The sequence below is a fragment of the Asterias rubens genome, chromosome 4, assembly GCF_902459465.1.
Source record: "Asterias rubens chromosome 4, eAstRub1.3, whole genome shotgun sequence".
Lineage (NCBI taxonomy): Eukaryota > Metazoa > Echinodermata > Asteroidea > Forcipulatida > Asteriidae > Asterias > Asterias rubens.
The window spans coordinates 3811204-3822339 of NC_047065.1; the positions used below are offsets into that span (position 1 = coordinate 3811204).

Here is an 11136-nt window from a genome sequence, read left to right on the forward strand (position 1 = left end):
GGTTGATAGTTTAATACATTGTGAGACACAGCTCCCTCTGCAGTCACGTATGTGTAGTTTTCGAGAAAGTAATTTTCCACGATTTTCATTTTGAGACCTCAGATTTAGAATTTGAGGTATCGCAATCAAGCATGTGAAAGTACACAACTTCGTGTGACAAGGGTGTTTTTTTCTTTCATTATTATCTTGCAACTTCGACGACCGATTGAGCTCAAATTTTCACAGGTTTGTTATGCATATGCTGAGATAGACCAACTGTGAAGACTATAGTCTTTGACAATTACCAATAGTGTCCAGTGTCTTTAATATAATACAGACAAACTTTTTGTATTTGAATAACAGAACAAATCTAACGCGACTGTAGAGTCAAACCTTGAAATGTTTATGTATATACATGTATAGGGATGTACATAGTGTATACATATAGTTAAATGTGTGAGTGCTCATAAATAAAACACTGACAATAACTAGTCAACTTAAATATTTATTTCAAAGTGGTGTGTTCCTTAAATCAAATATACAACTTTTTACAAATTAAAAGATACCCATAAAATATCCCCCAACATTACAGCATGTCTACTTGGATTTCTTATGTCATAGAAGGCATCAAAACCTGTATAAATTTTTCAGCTTAAAATTTAAAACCAACTTGAGTTTACTTATAGATAACCATCGGGCCCAATTTCATAATTTTCATAATAATGCTAACTGTAAGCATAAAATCAGCGCTAACGAAATTACAACATCTGCATGTTTTACAAGTTGGCATTGAAGAACTTTTGCTTTTGGTGTACTTCAGGTTGCTAAACGAATTTCTGGTTTCAAAGCTAGCGCAGAAATCCAGACCTCGGTTTATTATATTTCCATATGGAGTTTGCACGGCTGCCAACTCTCCCTGATTCTCCAGAGTTTCCTGAAATTAAACCAATCTTGCCAGCAGTCGATTTCACAAAGAGTTGGGGCTCGTCTATTCTCGAGTTAGGAATCTTAAGGTCTGCATACTACAGTGCAGGGTTGGGACTCGTCCCAAGTCCTAAGACTAGTCTTAAGTTAGGGAGAGTTTTGTGAAATCGACGGCTGGTTCCTGATGAACAAATTTGTAAATCTGCTGGATTATGACAATTTGTTCTGTATTATGTTGAATAATGTAACTCAAAATATCTCCCTGATTATTGTACAGATCTCCTGATTGCAGGATACAAATGTTGGCAGCCAGCGTTTTTTGCCCATATTTGATAATTTTAGACTATAATATTAGTTCTGTACAGCTTGAAAAGTTTGAACATAACTCCAGTTTGAACAATATCAGCAGTGCAACTTATGCTCTAGTATTTTACCTGAAAATAACAGTAGTACACTTTTTTCGAAGGTTTTTTTTTTTTAAATGGAAGCGGTCATCCATTAATCGTTGAAACTATCTTGACGGAGCATCCAAAGAAAGTTATCACAAACTTGTGATGCGACATCAAACTCTTCTTATTTCTGGGAAAATGAATGTTGGATTAAAGTAAGAACTTTGCTGTGCATGTTCATTGTTTCATTATCATTTCATATCTAAGCTGGTGGCAGGATGACTTCAATTGATAACAGGTTTCTGATTCGGTGTCCAAAGTAAGATGCTATTAAGTTTAATCATTGTGGCTAGTGTCTCCTTGCTCTATGACAAAAGTAAGTGCTGTCCTGCCAATGGCCTACCATTTTTGTTGTCAAACTAAACGTTAAGCTATGGTGCGCGTTTATATAACTGCTTACTGTCTGTCTGTAACAGCTCAAACACAAAGTAGAATGTCAGAAATGTGACTCCCAAAATGGTGCAACCAAGATTTAGAATGTGGTGACGTCTGTGATTTAGCCAAAAGGTTGTTATGACTTGGGAGGCCTATGCTGACTACTGGGAGGTGTAGATCTGTTGACCAAACAAATAAATAATTAAACTACTTGAAAATAGAGTTGAAATAATTCCCTTACCCCCAATAAAGGAAAAAAAAACAATAAAAGCTCTTTCCCATTAAAGCCTGTGGGGGAACTAGATTGTTTTTATAAAAGTAATTTTATATTAATACAATTTTAAAATTTTAAAGTGTTTGTAGTTGCTGGGCACCTCTGAAAAATAGTGTTTCACTGAGAGGTTTTCCCTGGGTAAATACTAAATAAATAAAATAAATAAATTAATTAATGAAGCCTTGGAAGCCTTTCACTTTTATATGAATCCGCCTACACAAACTTTAAGTTAACATGTCTGCTAACTTATGTGAAGATTTTCAATTCTCTGCGACACAAGTAGAAACAAATTGTGTGTTTTTGTAAAAAGAACATACGGGATTTGTAATGCATTTATGCAACATTTGAAAACTGAAGTGTAAAAGTTGGCCTCATTTCATGCAGTCTGGCCCAAAAATACTCTGCCCATTTCTGGGCTACTTATTTTTGCTAGCTTATTTGGTGATGTTTGACAGTTTCAGAGCCAACACGCCTCCTAAAAGAGGTTTACACTTATTTTCTACACCACCACTTAAATACAAGAATACAACGAGCAGAATGTAGAATACTTACAAAACGGGCCTCTTGGGGGTGTAGTTAAGCTGTTGACAAAATATAATAAGCAATCACTTTGAATATCAACGTCCATCCAAACGATAAAGCTATAATGGTCAAGTGTATTGCTAACAAACACAGCTGTCAAGTTCAGGGCCCAATTTCATAGAGATGCTAAGATTACTGTGTGAGTTTCCATTTCATAGCGCTGTTCACCGCAGGAACACAAAAAGCCATGCTAACCTGCCGGGTGCTTACTGTGTGAAAATGAAGGACAAATCCACAGTGAACGTGCAAGCAGGCTGCCTAATTTTCTTGCTAGCATGTGAAATAAGCTCAGACTTAAGCAAATTTGTCCTCTATAGTTAGAATGAAAATATTCTTTGGCCCCCCAGTTCTCGAACTCACACTGCTGATCAGAAACACCAGAGCTTTTGAGTCTTTTATTTTAATTTTGATTAACGTACCTGGATGTGATATCCTCCAGAGCTGTGCGACGCTTGACTACTGGAGCTTGGGGTAGTACTACCTACAGAATCCAAGTCAACAATAAAATGAAATGTAGCTACCGGGCAACCTCGGTAGTCTAGTTGGTAAGACACTGCTCTTGATCTGCAAGGGTCGTGGGTTCGAATCCCACCCGAGTAATATGCCTGTGACATTTTTTTCACAGGATTCGGGAAAGTACTGAGTATACAGTGCTAACACACATCAGTGTATGGGTAAAAACCAAAAATAAAATGAAATCGGTCTTTAGTGCTAAGAGTTTGAAATGGTTGGGGAACCGTGAGCCTCCATGCTACAGAAAGGCCATTCCTGCCAAAACTACAACTGAGTTTATTTGCTCATCAAATAGATGAAAAGGATAGCTAAATAAGATTGCCCATTTGTACATGTTGCTGTTATCGGACTTACTTTGGGATGATGCATCGTAGTAAGGTGAAGTCAGAGCACTGCCTGGTGTAGAGAAACCTCGTCTTATGTAAACAAATAAAATGTAAAAAAAAGTGAATAATTTCATAATTATAATTATTATGCATTTGGTGCTCGAAATGTGGCATTTTGCACTCCCCTTCTATAACGACTTCATTTTCTGTAAATCTCAGGATCTCTTCTACAGGATTTGGGGAAAAGGGGTATTTCTCTCTTATCTTATTGTTATTACTTTGTATTTATGAAAATTAAACCAATGAGTTAATGAATGAGTGAATTTAACTACTGTAGCTCGCAAGCTTGAGAGGAAAAAAGAGTGCTTGCGTGCTATGTGAACCAGTAACACCCAGGGTTAACTCTTCCATGATAAATGTTGTGTTTTTTGAGGTAAACTAAACATGCATAACAACTTTGTAGTCGGAGAGTAAGACTCAAGTTCAAAACTCCTGAATAAGGAGACAGATGAATAAATTGCAGCTGGTAAGGTTCAACAATAAAACAGAAGCAAAACTGTCATTGGGAATTAAAGAAGCCTGAAATGGAAAGGATCGCAATCGATATCCATCCATACATACCTGGAGGCCGCTGGACTAACATTCATAGGGGAGTCCGAACGTCGACCAGGTGTAGAAATCTCCATCACTCCACCCAGAGAATTAGCAGATCTTAAAAACAGGGTTCAACAATGAGTTCAAAAGGTTGACCCAAATTTGGCATTAAACGATTAAGAACATTTCTATTTCCACTGGACAGGATGCCAGTCCATCATAGGTTACTCCCCAGCTGTGTTAAGCCCGGTTCAAACTTCCTGCGAATGCTTCGCGCGAAGGGAAATTTCTTGCGTCACAGTTGGAAAAAACAGAGCGTATTGATTATTGCGTCACCACAATTCGCTTCGCATTCGCAGGAAGTATGAACAGAGCTTTAGTTTTTTGATAAAGATTGTAAAATCTTACCTGAATAATGTGCCAGATGGTGTCAAAGTCATGTTGGCATGGGGAGTGTTTGGCGTCCCAACAGTTCCTAAAACATGCACACAAGAAGTAGTCATTTAAATTGCTGAAACCTCAACAGTCAGAGAAAATATAGCACTAGACCACTGGCCAACACTAGTGATTTTATCATCGGGCCAGTAGACTTCTGACCATAAAAACCTGGCAGTCTGTACTTGAAGAATAACACCGCACTGCATTTCAATTTGAACTGATAAATACAAAAATCATTCAATTTCAGTTTGTTTCTTTGTATCTTAATTTATCGATTTGTACATTTGTATGCCATTGTAAAGCGACATAAATCTAAACTAAAATTATTACCCAAAAGAATTAAAAAAAACCAGCTCAAATGTGAAACTGTGTAGATAGTGTTATTCTCATTTTGATTCTAGTATTGTAACAAATTCTCTGTTCCAGTAAAGGTTTTGGACTAAAGGCCCTGCAATCTTGTGGATCCCCCACCCCCTAAAAAAATAAAACATGTTGAGCATTATGAGACCAAAGGGAAAACAAGGTGTGAAAAAAACCTTAACAAGTGAGCTTTGTCTTCAGAAAGTGATACTGAATGAAACAGTGGAGCTTATTTGTACATTATGTGCTCTCTGTGGTATGGTAATTTTTGTTAAAACTGCTTGCTTAAGCCTCTACAGCTCAATGGGTTGACAATCTTTAAAACTGAGTTTGTAAATACTCACCTATTCTGCCATTAACAGGGGGACCACGAATGCTGTATCTTGCTGGTCCAGGAGGCGTTCTGGCAACAGGGTTAGGTGACTTTGGTTGCTGCTGTAAAATAAAAAAACTCAGTAGTACATTCAAATCTCTTAAATTTTTGCTGATAAGCTTAGCAACAAACATGGCTTTTAACAAAAACAATTTAGCAGATTACAAAAGATAAATCATTAAAAAAGTTATCAAAAGTTATAACTATTAGTTTTCAGCGAAATTTTTATCGTGGTTTGCAAATTGTTGTTTAAAGAAAGACCCCACCACTCTGCATCGGTTGAAGTACTGCTTTAACTTTTGCAGTTGGATTAATCGAGCAGAACTGGGGTGCACATAATATGAATGCATTACACAACACAATCAGATTGTGCCAATCGTACTTACAGATGATGGTGTTTTCGATGATGCGTCACCATGCCGATGAACTCTGCAATTGAATTAAAAATAATGATGTATATAATGCCAAGGCACAGCAAAGAATTTAAATAAAAAAACAGATTTTCAAAAATATATCTTTAAAAAAAAAAGGCTAACACTTTTTGAAATGAAATTTTCAGTGGTTGGTTTTGTTGAATATATCTATGTATAATAATAACCAACCGGTTCCAAAAACCAAAGCTATACTTTCCCTTTAATTCAGGATAGTTTAGACAATCAGAAATGTCTTTTAATCCTAGAGTTTGGGAAAATCAAATTTGTCCAAACCTATTGGGTGAGTAGGGTGAGGAAGTCCTACCGACAGGCTGAGAGGAACTCTGATGGACTGAAAGAAGAAAGTGAATATTGATCATTGATGTGAACAAAATATAAACAGAACAAAAATCCAATAACTACTGCTCTAGAAATGCAAGGTTTGTGGGTTCGAATCCCACCCGAGTAAATATGCCTGTGATATTTTTTCACAGACTCAGGAAAGTACTGAGTATACAGTGCTAACACACATTGTTGTATGTGTAAAAAAAAAAAAAGTAATAACAATCCAATAACAAAAATAAATGAATAAACGAGTATGGAAGCTGCGAGTTGTACTTAATTTTGATTGGGAGTAAGGTGTGGTATATGTAAATACCAAGTCGTTAGAACTATGTCATAAAAGGACAATCAGGGGTGAGATATATTTAAAGGAACATTGCAGAATTGGTAAGAAACAAAAATCATGAAGATTACAGATTAACATAAAACTTCACGGTCTTAATGATGATGATAGTTGAAAACATCCCTTGAAATATTTCTGTCTAAAATGTCATATTTGATGAGATGTCATAATCTAACTTCGCGTTTGGAGTTTATCGCTCAGTGAGCGTTTTGTTCATTTTCATTTTGGCATCGATGCAATGCAAAATTTGTAATCGGTTTTTCACTATTCTCTTGTGATCCAGATGGCCGATCGATCTCAAACTTCCACAGGTTTGTCAGTGTATGTATATGGTGATTACAAAAAGTGCTTCACACTGCCAGTAACAGTAAACTCTACCCTATTCTACTTTCTACTCTTTCCTCAAAAGGCAAAACTGATCACCATCAGACAATCTCCTTTAAAAAAACAATAAATGTGAAAAACTTCTATCGAGAGCCTGAATTACTTGTTCAAAATAAAATAACTAGAATTGGAATAAAGTGAATCTTAATTCCACCAATGCAATGTCACAGACCCTTTCATTTATTTTCGGTTGAACAAATAAAAATGGACTAAAATGGAATTTTAACCTGCAACCTTGGTTAACATACCAGGGGTGGATTTCACAAAGAGTTATGACTAGTCTTATCTCGAGTTAGGACGAGTTACTAGACCTAACTTAGGACTAGCCGTATGTTTTTGATATCTCTTAGGACTAGTCCTAAGTTAGGACTAGTCCTAACTCTTTGTGAAATCGACCCCAGTGCTCTAGAAACTGAGCTGTCTATGGCCCTTTGTTTGCTAGAATCCCTATATCTTTGTTAGGGGGTGCCAGTCGTCAGAAGCCATAAGACCTGTGACTGCCATTAATTATGGCCTCTGATCACATGCTCGCATTTACAATGAACTTACTCAAATTGTGTACAGGTGCCGGAGCGCTTGAACTGACCATAATCCGTCCTGGTGTACCCGGTCTAAATAATAAAATATGATGAACAAAAAAAATAATAATTGGCCTTGTTTGATTAAAAATATCTTTAAAACATCATCAAATTCAAATTGGTAAACTATATTAGAATTGTGAAAAAGTTGTTACAATTTGCAGATAGATCATTCTCCGTATATGGCCCCAAAATGTGGAATAAGCCTCCAACACAGATCAGAAATGCCGGCTCACTAACCTCATTCAAGACACTCTTTAACCTGTTCCAGCAGGCTTACTAACCATTCAACTGTGCCTCAGTGCCTTAGAACAAACTCTTGATGTTGGCACTCTACAAATGACCTTTAAATGATTGATTGATTGTCTCCTTCCTTATAGCAATTTTAGCAAAGAAGATGGCTGTGCAGTGTTTTCTGCATATAACAGCTTTATGAAGTTGGTCCTGGTTACAGTTACTGGTTGTAGGTAGCAAGCACGCTGCCAGTTAATCAAAAATCACCTGTGGCTGTGTACACTCTTTGGTGTACCACCCGATCCACTTAAAACACGTCTTAATGTGGCATTCTCCTCTTGAAGACGTCGTAACTCTCTGTAAACGAAAATATAGATTTTGAAGATTTAAACTAAATACCCCTTGTTTTAGTAAGACTTTAACATAAAATATTATTGGATGAAAAGGTTGCATACCTTTCCATATCCGTTGCTTGTCCGTGCTGTCTCTTTAAAATCTGTGTCATTGATGCCATCTTAGAATCCTGTATTGTCAAGAAAGGATTTAAAAATCAGTTGGGTTATCATTTTATAAAAAAGCTTACACATGATGCCTTAATATAGAAGATCTAAACACAATAAATAGTTTGGATGAATGAGAGACTTTTGATAGTATTTTATATGGGATTTGACGCTATTTGACTCAGAAAAAAAGATCCCTGAGTTGAAAGTTTGAGGTGCTAGACCACACAACCGTGACACCCAAGTTGAAGTTTTTGTATAATGTTTATTGTCAATTCACCTTTTCTCTGTTGTGAGCTGCCAACCTCTTATTGTGACTCGCCTGAAACTCCAACACCTAGGTAGAAAAGAGAAATAACAAATAAAGACCAAAACAAAAATAAATTCATCAATAGTTCTAGGTCAAATTTAGTTTGGGCTGACCTGACCGAATTTTTTTTAGGTATTTTTACAAATTTGAGAAAGTTACAAGATTTCAAAGTAAGGTGTTGCACAAACAAATACTGCATTGTTAGTGTTAGTGTTAGTGACCATCACAGGAACGTAAAAACACTGTGGGTTGATAAACTGATGTAAATTCAATAAAGCACACAGTTTTTTCTTGTTTCAACATTTTTTGGAGGGGAATTTAATTGAACATTTTAAAAAGTGAAAAATTAAAAAAAAAAATCGGTCGGACAAGAACAAAGAACAAACAAATATTTTTGTTTGTGGCCTTAAAACCACTTAATAAATGGCTTACCTGTACCAGTTGTTTCTGCTGTTTCCTTAAAATGTTGACCGGCTCTTGAAAGAATATCTCTACTTCCGGCTTCAACTAAGAATAAGAATATCAATCTTTAAGAAAAACAATCGAGAGGGATGTGATTTGAAGATTGTTAAGAATCCTGCAAATGGTTTCCAAGCCTTGAACCCAGATCCTTCCTGATGTTACCTTTCGAGAAGTTTAAATAATCAGTGCATCACCTACACCAAAATAAATAAGAAAAACAAAATTGCCCCCCCCCCCGGAAAATAATTCCTAACCTGCATAACACAGATATGGAAAGCTGACACCCATGCATATTTAGATCTAGTGTTCAATGGGTCTGTTAGACCGGTCCTAATGCACTTGACTGCTTGGCCACAACCCTCAATTATTGTTTATTCATAAATACCTCAGTTTTGCTATTCCTATTGGTGGAGAGCGCGTCACGTGGGTGTGTATAAACCTTTGTTTATAACCAGTAAAGAGTGTTGGAACATGGGCGTGACACGCGACCTTGCACCACCAAGGCAGTTTCTTCATTCCTATTGGTAGAGAGCAACGGCTGAAACAGTTGTGCCACATCACGCGATACGCGCACAGCATTCTCTTATAATAATAAGGAGTTGTTTACCCGAGGGCGGCGGAGGGCCTTACCATTTCATAGCTGGAGGGGTGTTGTGTTGAAAGAAATCATTGAACAATTTTATTATAATTTTTGCATTTACTTTACTTTATCACCAAAAGTGATGATGTTTTTTGACCGAAAAGGTATTTATGAATGGGAATCAAAGTGTGTTGAATCGGTTTTCAACTAGTGGTTTAAACCCGCCGAGGCCTGGTTCTTTATAATTTACCTCGAGTTCGTCTCGGTAAAATTATCAAGAACCAGGCCTCTTTGGGATTAAACCACTAGTTGAAAACCTCTTCACCACACATTGATTCCCTTATTAAATGCAGGTCCATGAGAAATGAAATAAAGTAATACTGTACCTTTTCCGATAAAGATATTATTGTGCACTGATTTCCACATACAGGACATTGAAGCGTTGTCTCTAAAAATCAACAAGAATTAACTTTCATGAAATTCTTTAAGCAATTAACAGACCTTGTATGCAATATCTTTTGCCTCCCGAGCAATTTAAAAATAGTGAAAGTTGGTTAATTTAATTAAATATTGACATTGTAAGGAGGCTTCAAAAACATTAAAAGAAATTCAAATAGTTAGGCTATTAATTAATGAAGAAACAATTTAACAAAGCCCTCACTTTCGTTTAGACATTCACTGCAAAAGATGTGTCCACAGCTCGTCAGATAGAATTTGCGTGGGTCAACACCCGGCCGGTGAAAACAGGTATTGCAGTGCACCCAGTCCGTCATTGTTTCATCTAAAACAGTAGTAAAAACAAACAAATAATGACACAAAAAAGGTTAAAATGTAGATTTGAGGCATTGCATGATGAGGTAGGTATAAGTGTATGATTGGTTTGCAGTAAACACTACTCCTAGAACTATTTTGGTTTCGTCCGGCTATCGATAGCCGGACGAAACCGAAATATTTCTAGGAGTAAGTAAACACTACGTGCACTACGTCTTGTGTAGAAACAAGGGTTACAAGAGCACAACTTATAAATAATAATTAGGTTCCTAACTAAAGACTGGCGGTTTTTAAAATTAGTGCCGGCCCTGCCCCTGCCAGAGGCCGAATCAAATTTGTATTTTTTTAGGCCTATCGATAATAATGTCAATTTTACAAAATACAAAATAAATACTTAAAAGTCTTAATTAAAATAGTCGCAGCAAAGAAACTACTCACATCAACACGCACAAAATAACAATAAATAGAACCAATTGTTAAAGAAAAACCCCAGCCAGATAAAATCGATACTGGGTCTACTGCAGACTGTCTGTTCGTGTGACACCATTCTTCAAATCAATCAACAAACATGAAACAACAAAACAATTACAACAAGGGAGTCAAGAAAATTGAATTATGGCTATGCACAAAATATCCCAGATTCTACCCTGCACTTGGTTGTAATAATAATAATAATAATAATAATAACAAATTCTTATATAGCGCATTTCACAATAAACCGTATCAATGCGCTTTACATATAGTCCCCTGGTCATTGGGCCAATAAACATCCCTTTAATCTTTCTCAGCTCCCATTAGGGAGTATACAGCCCCGAGCTGCCGTGGCGCTCCGAAAGCTTTTCATTCACAATATCAACCTCTACCCTCGCAGGTACCCATTTATACCCCTGGGTGAAGAGAAGCAATTATAGTAAAGTATCTTGCTCAAGGACACAAGTGTCACGACCGGGATTTGAACCCACACTCCGGTGAATTAGCACCAGAACTTGAATTCGATGCTCTTAGTCTTAACCACTCGGCCGTGACACTCTA

At 36.7% G+C, this 11136-nt stretch overlaps 1 protein-coding gene across 1 annotated transcript; it reads right to left on the reverse strand.

Annotated features, from left to right (window-relative positions):
* Positions 1 to 3220: 3220 nt before the first annotated feature.
* LOC117288853 (RING finger protein 212B-like) lies at positions 3221 to 10106 on the reverse strand. Its single transcript, XM_033769705.1, has 12 exons — positions 9995 to 10106; positions 9720 to 9781; positions 8724 to 8798; positions 8262 to 8318; positions 7937 to 8004; positions 7749 to 7838; positions 7219 to 7280; positions 5895 to 5952; positions 5574 to 5616; positions 5159 to 5249; positions 4425 to 4500; positions 3221 to 4133 (listed from the first exon to the last, which is right to left on the reverse strand). The coding sequence occupies exons 1-12, from the start codon at positions 10104 to 10106 to the stop codon at positions 3992 to 3994; spliced, it is 936 nt and encodes a 311-aa protein (XP_033625596.1). The 3' UTR covers positions 3221 to 3991.
* Between the last annotated feature and the right edge of the window lie 1030 nt (positions 10107 to 11136).

What these genes read in the sequence shown, in the direction of transcription:
- LOC117288853 (XM_033769705.1), bottom strand. Translation starts at nt 10,106, where the DNA reads ATGACGGACTGGGTGCACTGCAATACCTGTTTTCACCGGCCGGGTGTT. An exon ending in TCACCCTACTCACCCAATAG is followed by an intron (nt 5,617 to 5,894) that starts GTTTGGACAAAT and finishes ATTCAATTGCAG; the next exon opens with AGTTCATCGGCATGGTGACG. An exon ending in CCATCTGGCACATTATTCAG is followed by an intron (nt 4,134 to 4,424) that starts GTAAGATTTTAC and finishes CCTGTTTTTAAG; the next exon opens with ATCTGCTAATTCTCTGGGTG.